The 14,245-nt window shown below is 37.0% G+C and overlaps 1 protein-coding gene across 10 annotated transcripts in view; it reads right to left on the bottom strand.

Annotated features, from left to right (window-relative positions):
* fryb (furry homolog b (Drosophila)) overlaps nucleotides 1-14,245 on the bottom strand; it is a 115,186-nt gene that overhangs the window by 76,810 nt on the left and 24,131 nt on the right. For 9 of the 10 annotated variants that reach the window (XR_011189629.1, XM_069190145.1, XM_015341861.2 and 6 more), the window contains exon 2: nucleotides 2,190-2,389. Coding sequence is in view for 9 of the 10 variants with exons in the window: in XM_015341861.2 (XP_015197347.2) it covers nucleotides 2,190-2,389 (200 nt within the window). In the remaining variant the exon portion in view is untranslated. Of the gene's footprint in view, nucleotides 1-2,189; nucleotides 2,390-6,382; nucleotides 6,689-14,245 lie in introns of those variants that run through there. The other variant, XM_069190144.1, reaches the window with a different exon arrangement.

The raw sequence follows: 14,245 nt of genomic DNA, 5'->3' as shown, positions 1-14,245 counted from the left end.
TATAACCTAATAAATCAGTCATGATTCTATGTAGTTCTTTTGCAAGCTTTCTGAATGAGGAACACAGCAAATTGATCGTGAACATTCTCTTAACAGAAATCAATACTGGTGCTATATGAGAAATATTCTGAAATAAAACTGATTTAACAGATTGAATGGCAAAATGAACAATAAACCAAAATAAAAAAAAACTGGCCTTCAAGATTCGATGTATGCAGCTTATAATAAGATTTAATAGACTGAAGAGACTAGCAAGGGCTGGTGTATTTCCAGTCTGTCGGTTTGGAGTTTGTCAGCTGATACAAGAAGTGAAATTAATCCCATTTTTTTCCATACATAGGTGAATTGGGTTTGGAACACTTTGGGCACTCTGTCCTGTTTTCACACAAACGGAGAAAAAACCACAGACCAATTGACATGGAGGGTCACATTTAATAGCCTGTGCTCAAAACACATTTGTTCTGTATCACTACAACTGCAATTTGGAAACAAAAACTATGGCCTACACTTGTTCAAACTCCACCTGTGCATGAATCAATCCAATGAAATCTAACAAATGTCTGAGTATGATTATAATCATAAAATCAGACTACATATCCCTTACAAGCCATAGTTATTTATAGTCAAAATATTACAAAGCAATTGTTTAATTCACACACATTCTGTATACACACAGTATATAAACCACATTTAAAGAAATGGCAGTGACTTATCTTGCATGACTGTACTGCAAAGCAAGCCAAAAATCTGAAATCATGGGTTGCAAATTGGTTGCAAATCCACCTTTGAGGAAAATGTTCTGAAGCCGAGAAGGTTAACTTGCAAAACAAAGGCAGTATCTGCACATGAAGAGAGACTCAGTGGGTTGACAGGTTGTATAAGTCTGCTGTCAATATAAGGAAGCATCTGTCATTGTTCTGATGATAATCCAGCAAATATTTAAATATATATTAATATTTTAATTTTTCTTTTTTGCATTTTTGCAAAGTCTATAGTTAAGATGGGTGCTCCCGGCATTTAAAAACATAATTTAGAGGTGACACTAACAAACTGACTGGTAACACTGTCTGTCTACAATCCATCATAACATATAAACCATTAAATAAATAAATGCTTTATTAAGTCATTATAAACCACTGTTTCCTTAACTGTTACATTTCAAACAGTAACAGAATTGTTTAAGTCAAGGTAAAATGTAATGAGCTGGTCTAGCCAGGATCTTTTTTAACAGTTTTTAAGAATAATGCAAAAATATTCTTTATATGTATCCCAAAGGCACCTGAACCTTTGACTACTCCTGAACATCTGTCAAAAAATTATATGCAGGGAAAAGTTTACAGTAAACCCCTAATCCTTAAAAAATAACTGCACTAGAAGCTAACAGTTTATGACTGATATCTTAGAGTTATTAAATATACATGATATAAATCAGATGTCTAACCATTTGTGAAAGAAAAGTGTTATTAATCACTAAGTTATTCTTTTTATTGAAATTATGTGGCAATGATCCATGAAAGTAATACAATAAATCTAAAGCATTCCAAGAAGGTTTGTTAAGTTTTAACTTAAGGTTATTACAGTACTTCTCAGAAACTGAAACACTTTTGCAAGAGAATTTCCCTTTTAGTATAAAGCTTATCAACCCCAGGCAAAAAAATTACACAAAAAAACAAATCTTGTAGCATGGCACTTAATTTCCAGCTATGCCTTATTAAACACAAACCTTCCTTTGATTATTAAGGTATTTTGTGTCCTCTCAATCCATAGAACATGTATTTTTTTCTTTTTCTGCTTCAGTCTGCATTTCTCTTAATAGAAATAAGTAGCAACTGTAAAGGACAGTGAATCCTGTAATGTATTAGCATCACTTCTCAGTACTCATTTGGTTCCTGGGTTTTCTGATGTATCTGCTATGGAACCTAATAACCTTGATATTGCTTTCTTCTACATTTATTTTTAACATGCGTGCTTGCCAGAAAGTTGAATTGAGCTGTACAAGAAAGAAATTTGTTTTTCTGTACAGATTAAAATAAGATTCATGACAGAAACTCACTAGGTTTGGAGAAGCACTTAAAGAAGCACCCATAAGTCTTTGTAAGCTATCGGCTAGATTTGAGAGATACTCAGGGTGGTCCTGTCATTCTGAAAAGCAGCGGCTACTGAGAAGTCTGATTCGGCCCCGTGCTCACCAGGGGTTCGGCCATGATGATGCGGATCTTGCGTTCGGAGACCGTGGTGAAGTTGGCGAAGAGGCTCTTGAGGATGTACTCTCCCGGCTTGCTCTCCGGGTCGATGCTGATGGGCATCATGGCTGGAGGTCCCTTCTCGCCCTGCGTGCTGGAGGCTGGAGGAATGGGCGGCTTGCTGTATCCGTTACCTACCGGCGAGGCTAACGGGACAGAAAGACAAATTCACCGTGAGTGCTGCACTACAAACACGGAAATATTAGCGTTCGCCGTTTATTTGGCTTTTCTGTATCTCACTTTGCTATTTGTATTGCTTGCATTTCATTCATACTGTAAATGTTTTTTATCACCACTTGATCCAATACAGAGTCACGGGGGCAGCTGGAGTCTGTCCAGTTAAGCAACGGGAGCAAGGTGGGAGTCCATCTTAGGTCAGACGCACAGACGCAAGAACACAGACACACTCACACCAGGGCCAGCTTTCCCAGACGCCAATTATCCTGCCAGTATGTTTTTAGATTTTAGGAGCAAACCCTGGAGCAGCCAGAGGACACCCACGTGACCACGGGAAGAAGATACAAGCTCCATGCAGCTAGCACCTCAAAAATTGAACTCTAGGCCCCAGCGCTGCAAGGAAACAATGCAAACATCTATGCCACTGAGCGATCTGCTTGCATTTCAGCTTTGTGTAACTTTTGCAGGCTCCTTGTCACATCAAGATCTGAGTCAAACCAAAGCTCATTTCCACTGGCTGATGGCTGAGCTCTTTTCTCTTTTGCCACAATGAAAAAGAATCTTTTAAACAAAAACATTCATCATGTACTAGGCTTACAATTTGGGCAACAGTTAAATCTTCAGCAGTCTTATGTCAACGTTTTGGTAGTTCTTTATTCTTTATATTATCTGAGATAGCTCCAAATCAGTTTGCTTACCAGTTTCTAAAACATAGATCAGCCTTTTATTTACAAAATAGTCTATGTTACCACACTGATATTAGTGATAGTGTTTGCTCTACTAGTCTACTTGTTTGACTTAACCTCCGTTTGGGCAAGAAAATGAAATAAGCACTAGCTGGTCATTCACTTTTTTCTGCTTTAAAATGAAGATGTCATTGGCTTTCAAAGTGTATTTACAGTCTACAGCCATTTGATCAGGTTCATTTCCAATGTACATATGGCAATAAATTCCTCTACTCTTTCCTGTGCATAAGCTGCTTTTTGTATTTTACTTACAGTTACAAAAATAGAAACTGAACATATCTACAGATACTCTTAAGCTATTTTTGAAAACTTGAAATGGTTATTGACCATTTTAAATTTGTCTAATGTTTAAAAATACAGAATAAGCTAAAACAGCTCAATAAATATAAATATACATTTTAAATGTTTATGGTATAAAATAAGATACTGACACTGAAATCTATACCACCCATGCAGTGCTTCGATGCTTAAAAATACAGTATAATAACTGAAATTAAATGTCTGAAACATAAAACAAGATATAAATAACATTTATATGTTAAGAGCGTATGATAAAATATATTTTTTTAAGTTGTGGAGTGACTAATTAACAATTTGGAATTTTTAAAAGCTAATTACATGTGAGTTTACAGTTGAACTGATGGATCTTCACTTATGCATATGAATAAATCCCTCTCCAAGCAAAAGTGAATCAAGTGCTAGATTTCTACTTTCCCTTTGGCACCTCTGCTTGTGTGTTTTCGCACTGTGCAAAGCTGAACTTCAACACTTTTTTAGTTCAATACTCAATCATATGAATTCAAACCAGACAGCCTAAAAAATGGACGAGAACAAACCATTTATCATTTTATAGTGTAAAGGGTCGCAGTGAAAAACAAACTTACAACTTTACCACTGGTTTCTATTTTCTACTTAAAATGACAAAATGATACTATGGGACTGATTTCTGCAACGTAAAAAAAATGTAATAATAGTAATAAAATCTGACAACCAAAATCAGAAAAATAAGACAATGCTATATCCTAGAAAGTTCAGAAAAGAGGAAAAATAGTCAAGTTTTCTTAATTTATTTATCAGATTAGCACTTGCTTTTATTTCACACAAACAAAACTAACAACACAAGCTACAAATTTACATCTGGTTTACTGAAAACGGCTTTTGTGTTAACCATAGGACTTGCAGCATTGGAGACCAAGGCAATCAGACCCACTTCTCAGCAACGAATCCCAATTTAAAGCACACTGGATCACAGAACCTCAAAAGCTGTGATTATTTTGCAGTATGTTTTAAAAGTAGGATTACAGTCTTCTGGATGTATTTACATCCAACACTTCACTGTGCTGTGGTGTTAAATCTAAAATTTGGTCATTCTTATTCTACAAAATGAGGAATAGCATTTCTGCTTATAACAAGAAGAATTCCTCTATTAGACCTGCCTATGCTTTGTCACTGGCAGCTAATGGCCCTTCCACTGTAATCCTCTGTGACAGCAGTGAAGGTGACATCATCACCTTCGGGACAAATAATAAGTCTTAATTTCCCTAGTGATAGCAGCGGCTCCTATTGTGCAGGTGAGCGATTCCAAGGGTTTAGGATGACTTGTCATATCACGCTCGTTCTGGTTCAGCTAATCTCCTGACGTTCTACAACCTCACCAATTTCCATATATAATTACTGACACTGACAACGAGAAAGAGTTCTAGTTTATTACTTACATGCCTTTAATAACACAGTGGAAAAAAATCACCCGGTTACCTGCACTAATTTAAAACCTTGCCTATGATGAAGATGGAATTTTAAACGAATAACTACTATTCTAATGTACTAATGCTAACTATCTTTAAGCTGCTAAGCAAATGGGCTCAATGGGCTGAGTGGCTTCCTCTTGTTAGTAACCGTTCTTATATTTTACAATATCTGTACAAACAATGGACTACAGCCCTCAAGGATCAGGGAATTATTCTATTGTCTACACCCATCCTTTTCAGAGCGACCTGCAGTATGAGAAAATGAATTAATTCTGGTTTCTGAGAAGCCACTAGGTACAGCATAAACTTTATTTTGTTATAGCTGCAACAGTTTGTAAAACTCAGTGGATGAGAAGTAGCAGCAAACTTCCGCTGCGAAGAAATGTGCTCAAGTCTTCTAAATGAAGCACTTGTTCGAGTCCTGCAAAGGTTTGGCTGTTAACTCTTTTCACTTTCCGCATCTGAATTCACCTTGGCGCTGCCGAAGAAAGGCAGTAAACAATGATTTACAGTGTGTAAAAAATGGACTTAAAAGATCCCAAGTGTAATTCCGCAAAATCTGAACAAACTAGACCTACATAACAAACATACAGATTTTTTAACCAGAAATCTGAACTCATTACAAAGAAAATAAAATTAACCTTGCTCTTGCTTGTTATTCACACATTTTGTCTACTTTTACTGTAGTTATAAATAAAAGCTACATTAGTAACACAAACAACCAACCTTACATAAACGTAGGGGCTTTAAAGTACCACAAATAAGTATTAGACCAAACACCATTTTATTTTTAATGGTACTCAGTGTAGTTTAAAAGTATCAGACACATTAAAGTACCTAGACAGTTTACTAATAAATATCTAGACCTTATTGCTTTTAATTTGGCCTATAAATTGATTTCATTTAATCTTTTAATTTGCTGTTCTTATTTCTGTGTGAGACAGGAAAACAATAATTTATTTGATCTTAAATCATATGTTGTAGATGAGGAACTTTCACAAATGAAGTCTGGTCCTTTCAAAGTTCTTAAAAATGTAGAAAATAGAACATTGAATCAGCACTGCATTTAACTCATCATTGCGTGAATGTCAAATATGCAGAAAACCTTCTGAGTTAATTTATGTTCCTCATACTACTATAATTTCTTAATTTAACAGCCTACGCTGGAAACAATACCAGAAACGAATCTAAAAATAAACTGGCTTATTTCACATTTGACTCTCCACAACAGAAAACAGACCAGGGAATTCCAAAAATACCATCCTTGCAAAATAAACACACTGCAATACATGAGAACATCGTGGGCTGTTCTACAGAATTTAACCAAAATTTGTAGCAAATGAGCGCAGACAGAGCTGTTCCCCACGGTACAGTATATTGCAATATAACCTCTGTGGAATCCCCAAAGTGTGAACTCCCTCACTCAGTTAGGAGGGAGAATAGTGTAGAACACAAGCTCTGTACCTACCCAGCCCTTTTATAAAGCTGATAACACTGGCCTTGCTCCAACAGGCTGCAGTAACCTCCATTTGATACAGTATCCAATAAGTCCCAAGCACTACTGTTCCATACGGTCTTCCTCCTCAATTGCCGTTAGCCTTTTCTTTAGGAAATCCATTTGTATCTTAGCAAGAAAGCTCTGAGCATTCTTGTATAAGCACGGCCAATGCAAACCTCTGTTAAAGTAACAGGCTGGTGCCTTAGCTCACTTTGCCTTGTGATCAGCCTATGTCTTCCAAGAGTGAAGGTCAGGGAAGAATTTTTAGCTGAGGCACCACAGTGTGACGAGGTACAACATGCACACTGGCATAGTTACGGTACTATATTTATCCACAAGTACACACTATACTGACAGATTAGCCCAACCACTCTGAGCACCCCAAGCATGAGGCACACTATTACAGTGTGAAAACCCTCAGCCAAACGCCTTGCTCAGCCTCCACAGCACAAGGGCTACAAGGGTTTTCCACAGGGACACCAAGCCATTATTCAGCACCTTCACAGAAAACTTTGTTTAATCCTGGTCCTGAAAGCTGAACATGTTCCCTGGACTCTAATACCAAAAGAAAAAAAAATCTGAAAACCTGAGAAAAAAATGAAGTGGGGAGGGAATGGTACTGTACATACTTTGGTACAGTATATGAGCTCTGATGATATGCTTTAAACAGCATTTTGACCTGTTAACACTAATCAAACTAGCTTTGCTGCCACACTTCTGAATGAAAATACACAACTGAACACTAGAATTCACTCAGAGAATAACCTTTTGACAGGGAATAAAACATGCTTGCAGCATTCATCTGTAATTAGAGGTTCTCAGAAGGAAAAAACAGGAATACAAAACTGTCTCTCAAAGATTACAGGCTAGGTACAGGTGGGTATTTCACCATGAAACGTAAGCGAGGATACTGATATAATTAATCAACTGACACATTTACTGTATGCACAAAGACTTACATTTGTACTCTTTTAAACCGCTGAGTATTTTACTGGAGTAACCTGGAGAAACCTAGGCGATAAGCCTGAGTTTAGGGTCCAGAAATGCTAATCACAGCTCCCATCAGCATAACAGCCAAAATAATTACTTCTGCCTTGTACCATAACAATAGTTCATGCTGCGATTGCGGTATAAAGAAGGAGTACTGTATTTCTTCTGTGGATCAGGAAGTTTTGTGCCAAAACCATCTGAAGATATTCTTCACTGTGTACTGGACTCAAAAGTAAATTCAGGTACAACCACAATTCATTTAGTTCCCCTGCTGTGCTCATCTCTTTGCCCTGTTTAATTTCAAAGGCATGGAACTTCACACCTCTTTTTGTGTTTGTTTTTGTGAACCTGCACAATGTTACAGTATGAGTCAACAAAGTGGCCTTTTGTTGCAACAAAAGTTTCAACTGCTCACCAAAAAAACTTCAGAACTTTTCAGAATGTTTTCACGTGCAAACCAGGCAACTTGAAAAGACTTATGCTCAAACATACTGTAAAGTGAGCTTTGAAGAGCCCTGCTCTTTTATCTACTTCTGGTTGGGTAGTACTAAAAAGGAAAAGGAAAGAAATCTTTAGAGGCTAATGAGAAAGTTGCTTTATATTTATTGCAAATGACTTCAGCCTTTAAAACATTTCCTCTTTTTCATAGCAGTAGCACCCATAAAGCCTTTTCTTTTTATTGAGAATAGTTTCACAATTTTATGTGGAACTATTGGACTTCAAATGGCTAATGAGGAATTCAACTTGTTTCCTAATAATCACAAAATAAAGTTGTGCTTATTCTGCGTTGCCTTATCATATTTTATTAAAGCTGTATCCCTTGATTTTTGCTTGTTATTGTCTTTTTGTCACATCACTATGTAACATTAAAATAAGGTGTCAACAGAGGCATAATGATTTCGATATTTTTAACTACATATAAGTTAATAAAATCTAAACTTATTTTTAAAGACCAGAGTACATTAGACACAATTATTTCTAGAATTTATGGATTTTTGTCAATTGTTTTTTGTTAAACATCTGTGCAGTAGAACAGTCTGAATTTAATTTAACCTGAGCAACCAGTTAATTATCTGCAGTGTTTGTCCGAATGGTCAAAACAAAGATTGTTTGCCTTGATATAAACCCTGCAGGACTAGGTCTCCCCAGTTCCAAGCTCTTTAAGGATTACCTGCCATCAACAAGGGACACGCCTGTAAAATTCAAATTAAAGATGAGTGCAGCCTTAAATAACCACAGTGATGGGGAAGTCAAATTCTGTATGGTTTAAGAAGCAGCTTTTATAGCATTCTATCTCTCGATATCCTTTTAAAAATTGGATACTGATCTGAGTAACTGAGAGTAATATTTATAGGCAGAACAATCCCTCCATGGATTTCAAGAAAAATAAGGATTTCAAGACAAGAAGAGATGCTATTTGTTTTTTTCTCATGCAAAAAGCTTACATCGTGAAAGAGCAAGCCGCAGCCGAATACAAGCCAGGTCTATCAAGTCACATGCTGGACAGCTTTACTTTCACTGAAGGTCTTGTATGTTTAGAAGTCTTCATTAATTTTCAATACCAAGCAGATATTTAAACTGATTCTCTCCCTGTCCTACTGTGTACAGTCTAGGGTTTAATAGCACAAAGCACAGCACGAAGAGCACCGTGGAAATGAAAAGCCAGGCACAGGAGTTAGGAAATGTCAGGCTACACTGCAGCATGACTCAGGGTTCAGTTCTAGCTTGGGGCACCTGACTGCGGGGCCAGTATGTTTTTCCAGCTTTTGCACGGGGCTTCCTCCTACTTCCCAAAGACACAAAGGTTAGATCTCTCTAAACTGTCCTTTTCCAAGGGAGGTTCAAGAAGTCTGCACACCCCAGGAGGTCTGTCACCAGTAAAACCAGCAGCACAATGGCTGCTTTGTCGGCTTTGAAGCCGTTGATGTCATCCTGGCACACGTGGTGCAGCTCGCTGGGGAATCCCCAGGGTGAAAGTGGTGTGTGTGAGTGTCAAGCACTCATGGACTACAAGGCTTGACCCCAAGGTGTGTGGAAAAAAATTCAGGCAGCCATTGAGGACAGCCACCAGTACTGGCTATGGGACAGCAGAGAAACAGAACTAAATGAGCATGAGGGGCAGAATGGACTCGTCTCCTTAGTGGCTTTTCTGATACTTAAGAAACATAAGCAACAGGACTGCCAGGGTGTGAGTTGTGGAGGTTTCTAGGAGTTAGTTTTGGAGGCCAAGAAAGTAAGGTGCAAGACAGAACACTACAGAATTATTCAACTAATCAATCACTGGTTTAGCAATTTCAAAAAATCCTTCACATCCTTCACAGCACAGCCGATTATTTTCAAAAGCATTCAGAAAAGCAAATATTTGTATAAAATAAAAAAAGCAATCCCTTTTTTTACTTTCAGAAAAGCTGCACAAGCCAGTTGTGGCTGTACAAAATTAGTCGTGGTTCAAAAGATCTTGAGGGGCCTTTCAGTGTTTTTAATGTCAAAGAAAAAATATTTATTGTATTAATTTAATTTAAATTAATTTATGTGATATGAAACGGAATAATAAAAATAATAATAACCATCATCATCATCATTAGTTGGTATTAATTCAAGAAAAGGTCCTGATCACTACACTGTACAAGATCCCATGATGCTTTTCAAAATAGTAGGGATGTCAATCCCAGTGTCCTCATAAATTGTACTTTGAGTTTGTACAATCTTACCTTCCTAAAATTTCCCCTTCATTTCATTGGTGAGGATGCGTGTGAAACCAGTGTTTCTGCGTCGTGGGGCTGCTGGCACATAATGACAGCCTCACATCACCTGTGCAAGTGCTGCATTTCAGTGGTGGATGAAGTGTTTCTCCTTCCTACTGTCTATGTAAAGTGCTTTCAGATCCTTTGGGATGAAACGTTCTATAGAAATTCAAGAAACTATTAAATAATAAATGAATATGGTTCTGTGGCCAGGTACAGAACAGCTACAGTATAATAACATTTCCATTTGAGAACTCAATAAAATCTGCTTCCTTCCCATGACTGGCACTGTAGACACAAAAGTCTGAAAAAAATTGCACAGTACGTGATTCTGGATGACTATGCACATGTGCTCTGTCTCTTGGAACTTAATTACGCATTTACATCCCTCAAAATGGCCCAATTCATGATGCTCCGATAAAACAAGTGACACATTCTGTAATTTCCATGCATTCTTTACATTCCTGAGTCCTTCGGTGAGGAATGACAGAAATGATGATGCACGCTCACTTCTGCCTTGTTAGAATCCGGACAAATGAGCAAGTAATCTGAACACATCAGTACTGTAGGTACACTGTGTTTGGACAATGGTGAATTTTTCAAAACAAGTTTAACATGGTGTTAAAATACTGATTAGGCGCAAACTTGAATTCTACCTCAAAATTGCTTAAGAACAAAAAGAGTGGGGAAAGCAGGCCAGAAGTGAAACAGAGAGCCTCACTGTATGCTTTGATCCCAGAACACTAAAACATTACACTCTTGTCCATACAGAAAACGTGACTGCAATCGCAAAAGAAGAGCTTGATGCCCTGATAACCCAAAAAAGATTATTTGCCTCCTATTTCACATATCAAAGGAAAATCTTATTTCACTCCCTTTAGTTTGCATTCCAATTAGAATGCTCAGACTATTAAAAGATTTTTCAAAGTACTGAATATGATTTGCCTTTGGCTAGAATTCAGCTTTCAGGCATCAACTATTATCGTGAGATCTGTTCTAGGTACATTTTTTACATCTTTCAAAATGTTAAGATCATTCAGATGATATTGCACATGAAACTCTTAAAAATAGCTGAAAAATAATCATTTGTTTAATTAAATGAGGGCTTGAAATGGTGTTAAAATCTATGGACTGTGAAGCATCCTGCTTATTTTTTATTACAATGACTCCCTGTTCTACTTATATACTACTTACATACTACTACATAAAAATAACCTAAAATAATCAAGAGCTAAATAGTAATTACTACGCCCCAGGTAGTGAATCACAGAGACCTGCTTTAGTGTTTCAAACAAGAGATGTCTAAGCATGAGAATATATACTTAAATTTCTTTCTTTCGTTTATTCAGATCAATATTTTGAGAGGAAGCATTTACTCTTGGTTAACAGCAAGTTTCAGGTCTATCTCCTCCAAGGATTTTTGCGAAAAAGAATCTATGTCAGGACCGAGAATCCTGCCAGAAATAAATAGCGTGATAATGTGTGAAACAACTCCCTGTCCCATCCCTCAACCCACTCCAAATCGCTGTGAGAATGAAGCTGAGAAGCTGTTTACAAAGACTGTAGGTGTCAAGAAGACAGCATGGCTAACAGGCTCGCTTTCAGCACTAGGCACTGGATTATACTGAGAAACCACATGTGACACTGGAAACAAGAGGTTTGCTCAGTCGCAAGGAACATTACATCATCACCCTCTTAAAGGCCTGTGAATACTGTGCTGCTCCCTAGAGGACAATATTGTAGGAATAACACCCTGTACATCTTGTGGTCTATGTCTTCCCCCATCCACAGATGACACCACCCTGGGAAAACAACAACGTCCTGCTCAATACTAAATAAGAAACAAGGTGGAATTTGAGTGTTCACCTGTTTTAACACACAGATTTTAACATATTTAACTGGGTTTCTTTGTTTATTCCGCATTTTACAAGGGATAAAGATAAATTACATGCATTCTTAAGCAAGGGAAATTAAGGTCAAAGAAAACACAGACAAAATTAAGGATGTACCCATATTTCATACAGTATATACTGTATTTTAACCTGGTAAGAAACAATTAATCAGTAAAGACGACATGAGCTGCCAAACTCAAACTGCATTTATTTACAATTATTACAAGAAGGGGTGTAACCCCCCGTTAAAAGGCTGTAAGTATATTTCTTATTACTGTTCAAAAAGGAAAGTAACATATTCTTGTCTATACCTTAACCTTTTAGAAATCTCTTCACTCTGTTATGTTCCACATCTATAGGAAAAGAAATTAAAAAAAAAGATTTATGATAGAGGGGCAGCTTTCAAGGGATATTTTTATCCTCTCAGTCATTAAGTAGTATAAGCCTTCACAATTTTAATAAGCTACTTTGTGGAAAACTGGTGGAACCCAAAACACAAGCTGAAGTACTGTTTGAGCCTACAGCCAGATGTTCTCAGCTGAATAAATTGTTTGTATAAGTTTATGGGAGGATCACTACTGAATTGGCTGGCTCTGTTTTCAGGACTTCTGAAGTCATTAACACTGCTGCACAGAACAGACTGGAACTGTATGTCTTAAGAAAAAACAATCACATGGGTTTGAATTTCCAGTTGGAGGTGGCGCAGGCAAGGAAAGAACCAAGCACAATAGAATCTGGAGATTAAGATCAACAGCCTCAGTACACAAAAAGGTGAAAGAGCTATTCCAGGTACAGTATTTCGTTGCTGAGTAATGCACTGAGATTTTGATCTTAATGGCACTTGGCATTAAGTCGTGAGGTGTTAGTGCACCTGCATGATGTGAAAACCAGTTAAAAATCTAAAAGCATTACAAAACCACTGATCAAATCAACATCTTAATCACAGTGCTCCAACCAGGTTTACGATTCATACTGCACAAGTTTCGGTATTTGTCCTAACATAAGAGTCTAATGATACAGATCTAACCAAACTGCACATCTGTTCTGGCAATCAATGTTTTAAGATCTTTCAAATAACCATTAATGTCATTCCAGACAATTTTCATATGTCATGTGAGGATGCGGATGGCTACATTTGTTTGACAACATGTAATTTTCAGTACTGATAATACAAGAATAAAACACAGAACAATATTAAAAGGAAAAGGTGCCTCATTTAAAAAAAAAAAATCCTTCACTAATTCCTAATTCTATTGTGTTGCATAATGCACTTGGCTATTATTCCACTTTAAACCTTTGTCTGGGAGAGAGGTGAAAACACAAACACTAATCTTTCTGTGCAGCTCACCCACTGAGCCTATGGGCTGCGAGGAAAACTGTCATCAAAGCGCTTCAGAAAAGAGAAATCCAATCACTCAATAGGCTGAGTCCTTTGGGAAATATGAATGAAGATCATCTCAGTTCAAGGTGAAAATGGATAATTGAAATATTCCTAGAGATGGTAAGCAACAGATTTGTTCTAGTTCTCTACATGAATGTTCAGAAAATACACAAGAAGCACTACTGTATACTGCGTGCTTCCCTTTATCATAACAACAGACTGTCATTTTAGCACTGCAACAATTCTTTGAACGTCAGCATGTGTCATTTGTGCTGTACTACTTTCTTCAGATTGCAGTATGTTAAATAGAAGCTATTAAAATTAAGTTCTATCATTCATTGACAATGCATAAAACACGTTAAATTTAGTTTCTAAATGAGTCATCAATAAAATAGTAAAATATACTGTATATATATATGAGAATGAATTTTAGGCATGCAATATACATTTGTGCATAGAATGAATAAACACATGGAAAAAGACAGAATGACAGTGAAACAGATAGTTGTTTCAACACATCCACAGCTAAAAAGATCTTCTTCCTTGCCCTTCTCGTTAGGTAAAACCACCATTTTCAATGACGATCACTAGGTCACAGAAATGTAAACAAAACAATCGTCCTCCAACAGGAAATAATTCACAAACACCTACACAGTGTGCACTTAAGAAATCATACCTGCCATGCAGCTCTCCACGTAACTTTCATGTTATTATGATTATTTTGCCCTCTATGTTAATCCTGATAACATCAGAAAAGGAAATACTGGATTCTGGACTAGGGTATTACACAAGGGTCAGCTACGCAGAGTGCTCTGTATGTAATCAA

Source organism: Lepisosteus oculatus, chromosome 5, assembly GCF_040954835.1.
Source record: "Lepisosteus oculatus isolate fLepOcu1 chromosome 5, fLepOcu1.hap2, whole genome shotgun sequence".
In the NCBI taxonomy this organism is placed as follows: Eukaryota; Metazoa; Chordata; class Actinopteri; order Semionotiformes; family Lepisosteidae; genus Lepisosteus; species Lepisosteus oculatus.
This window is presented reverse-complemented; position numbering and strand designations above follow the sequence as displayed.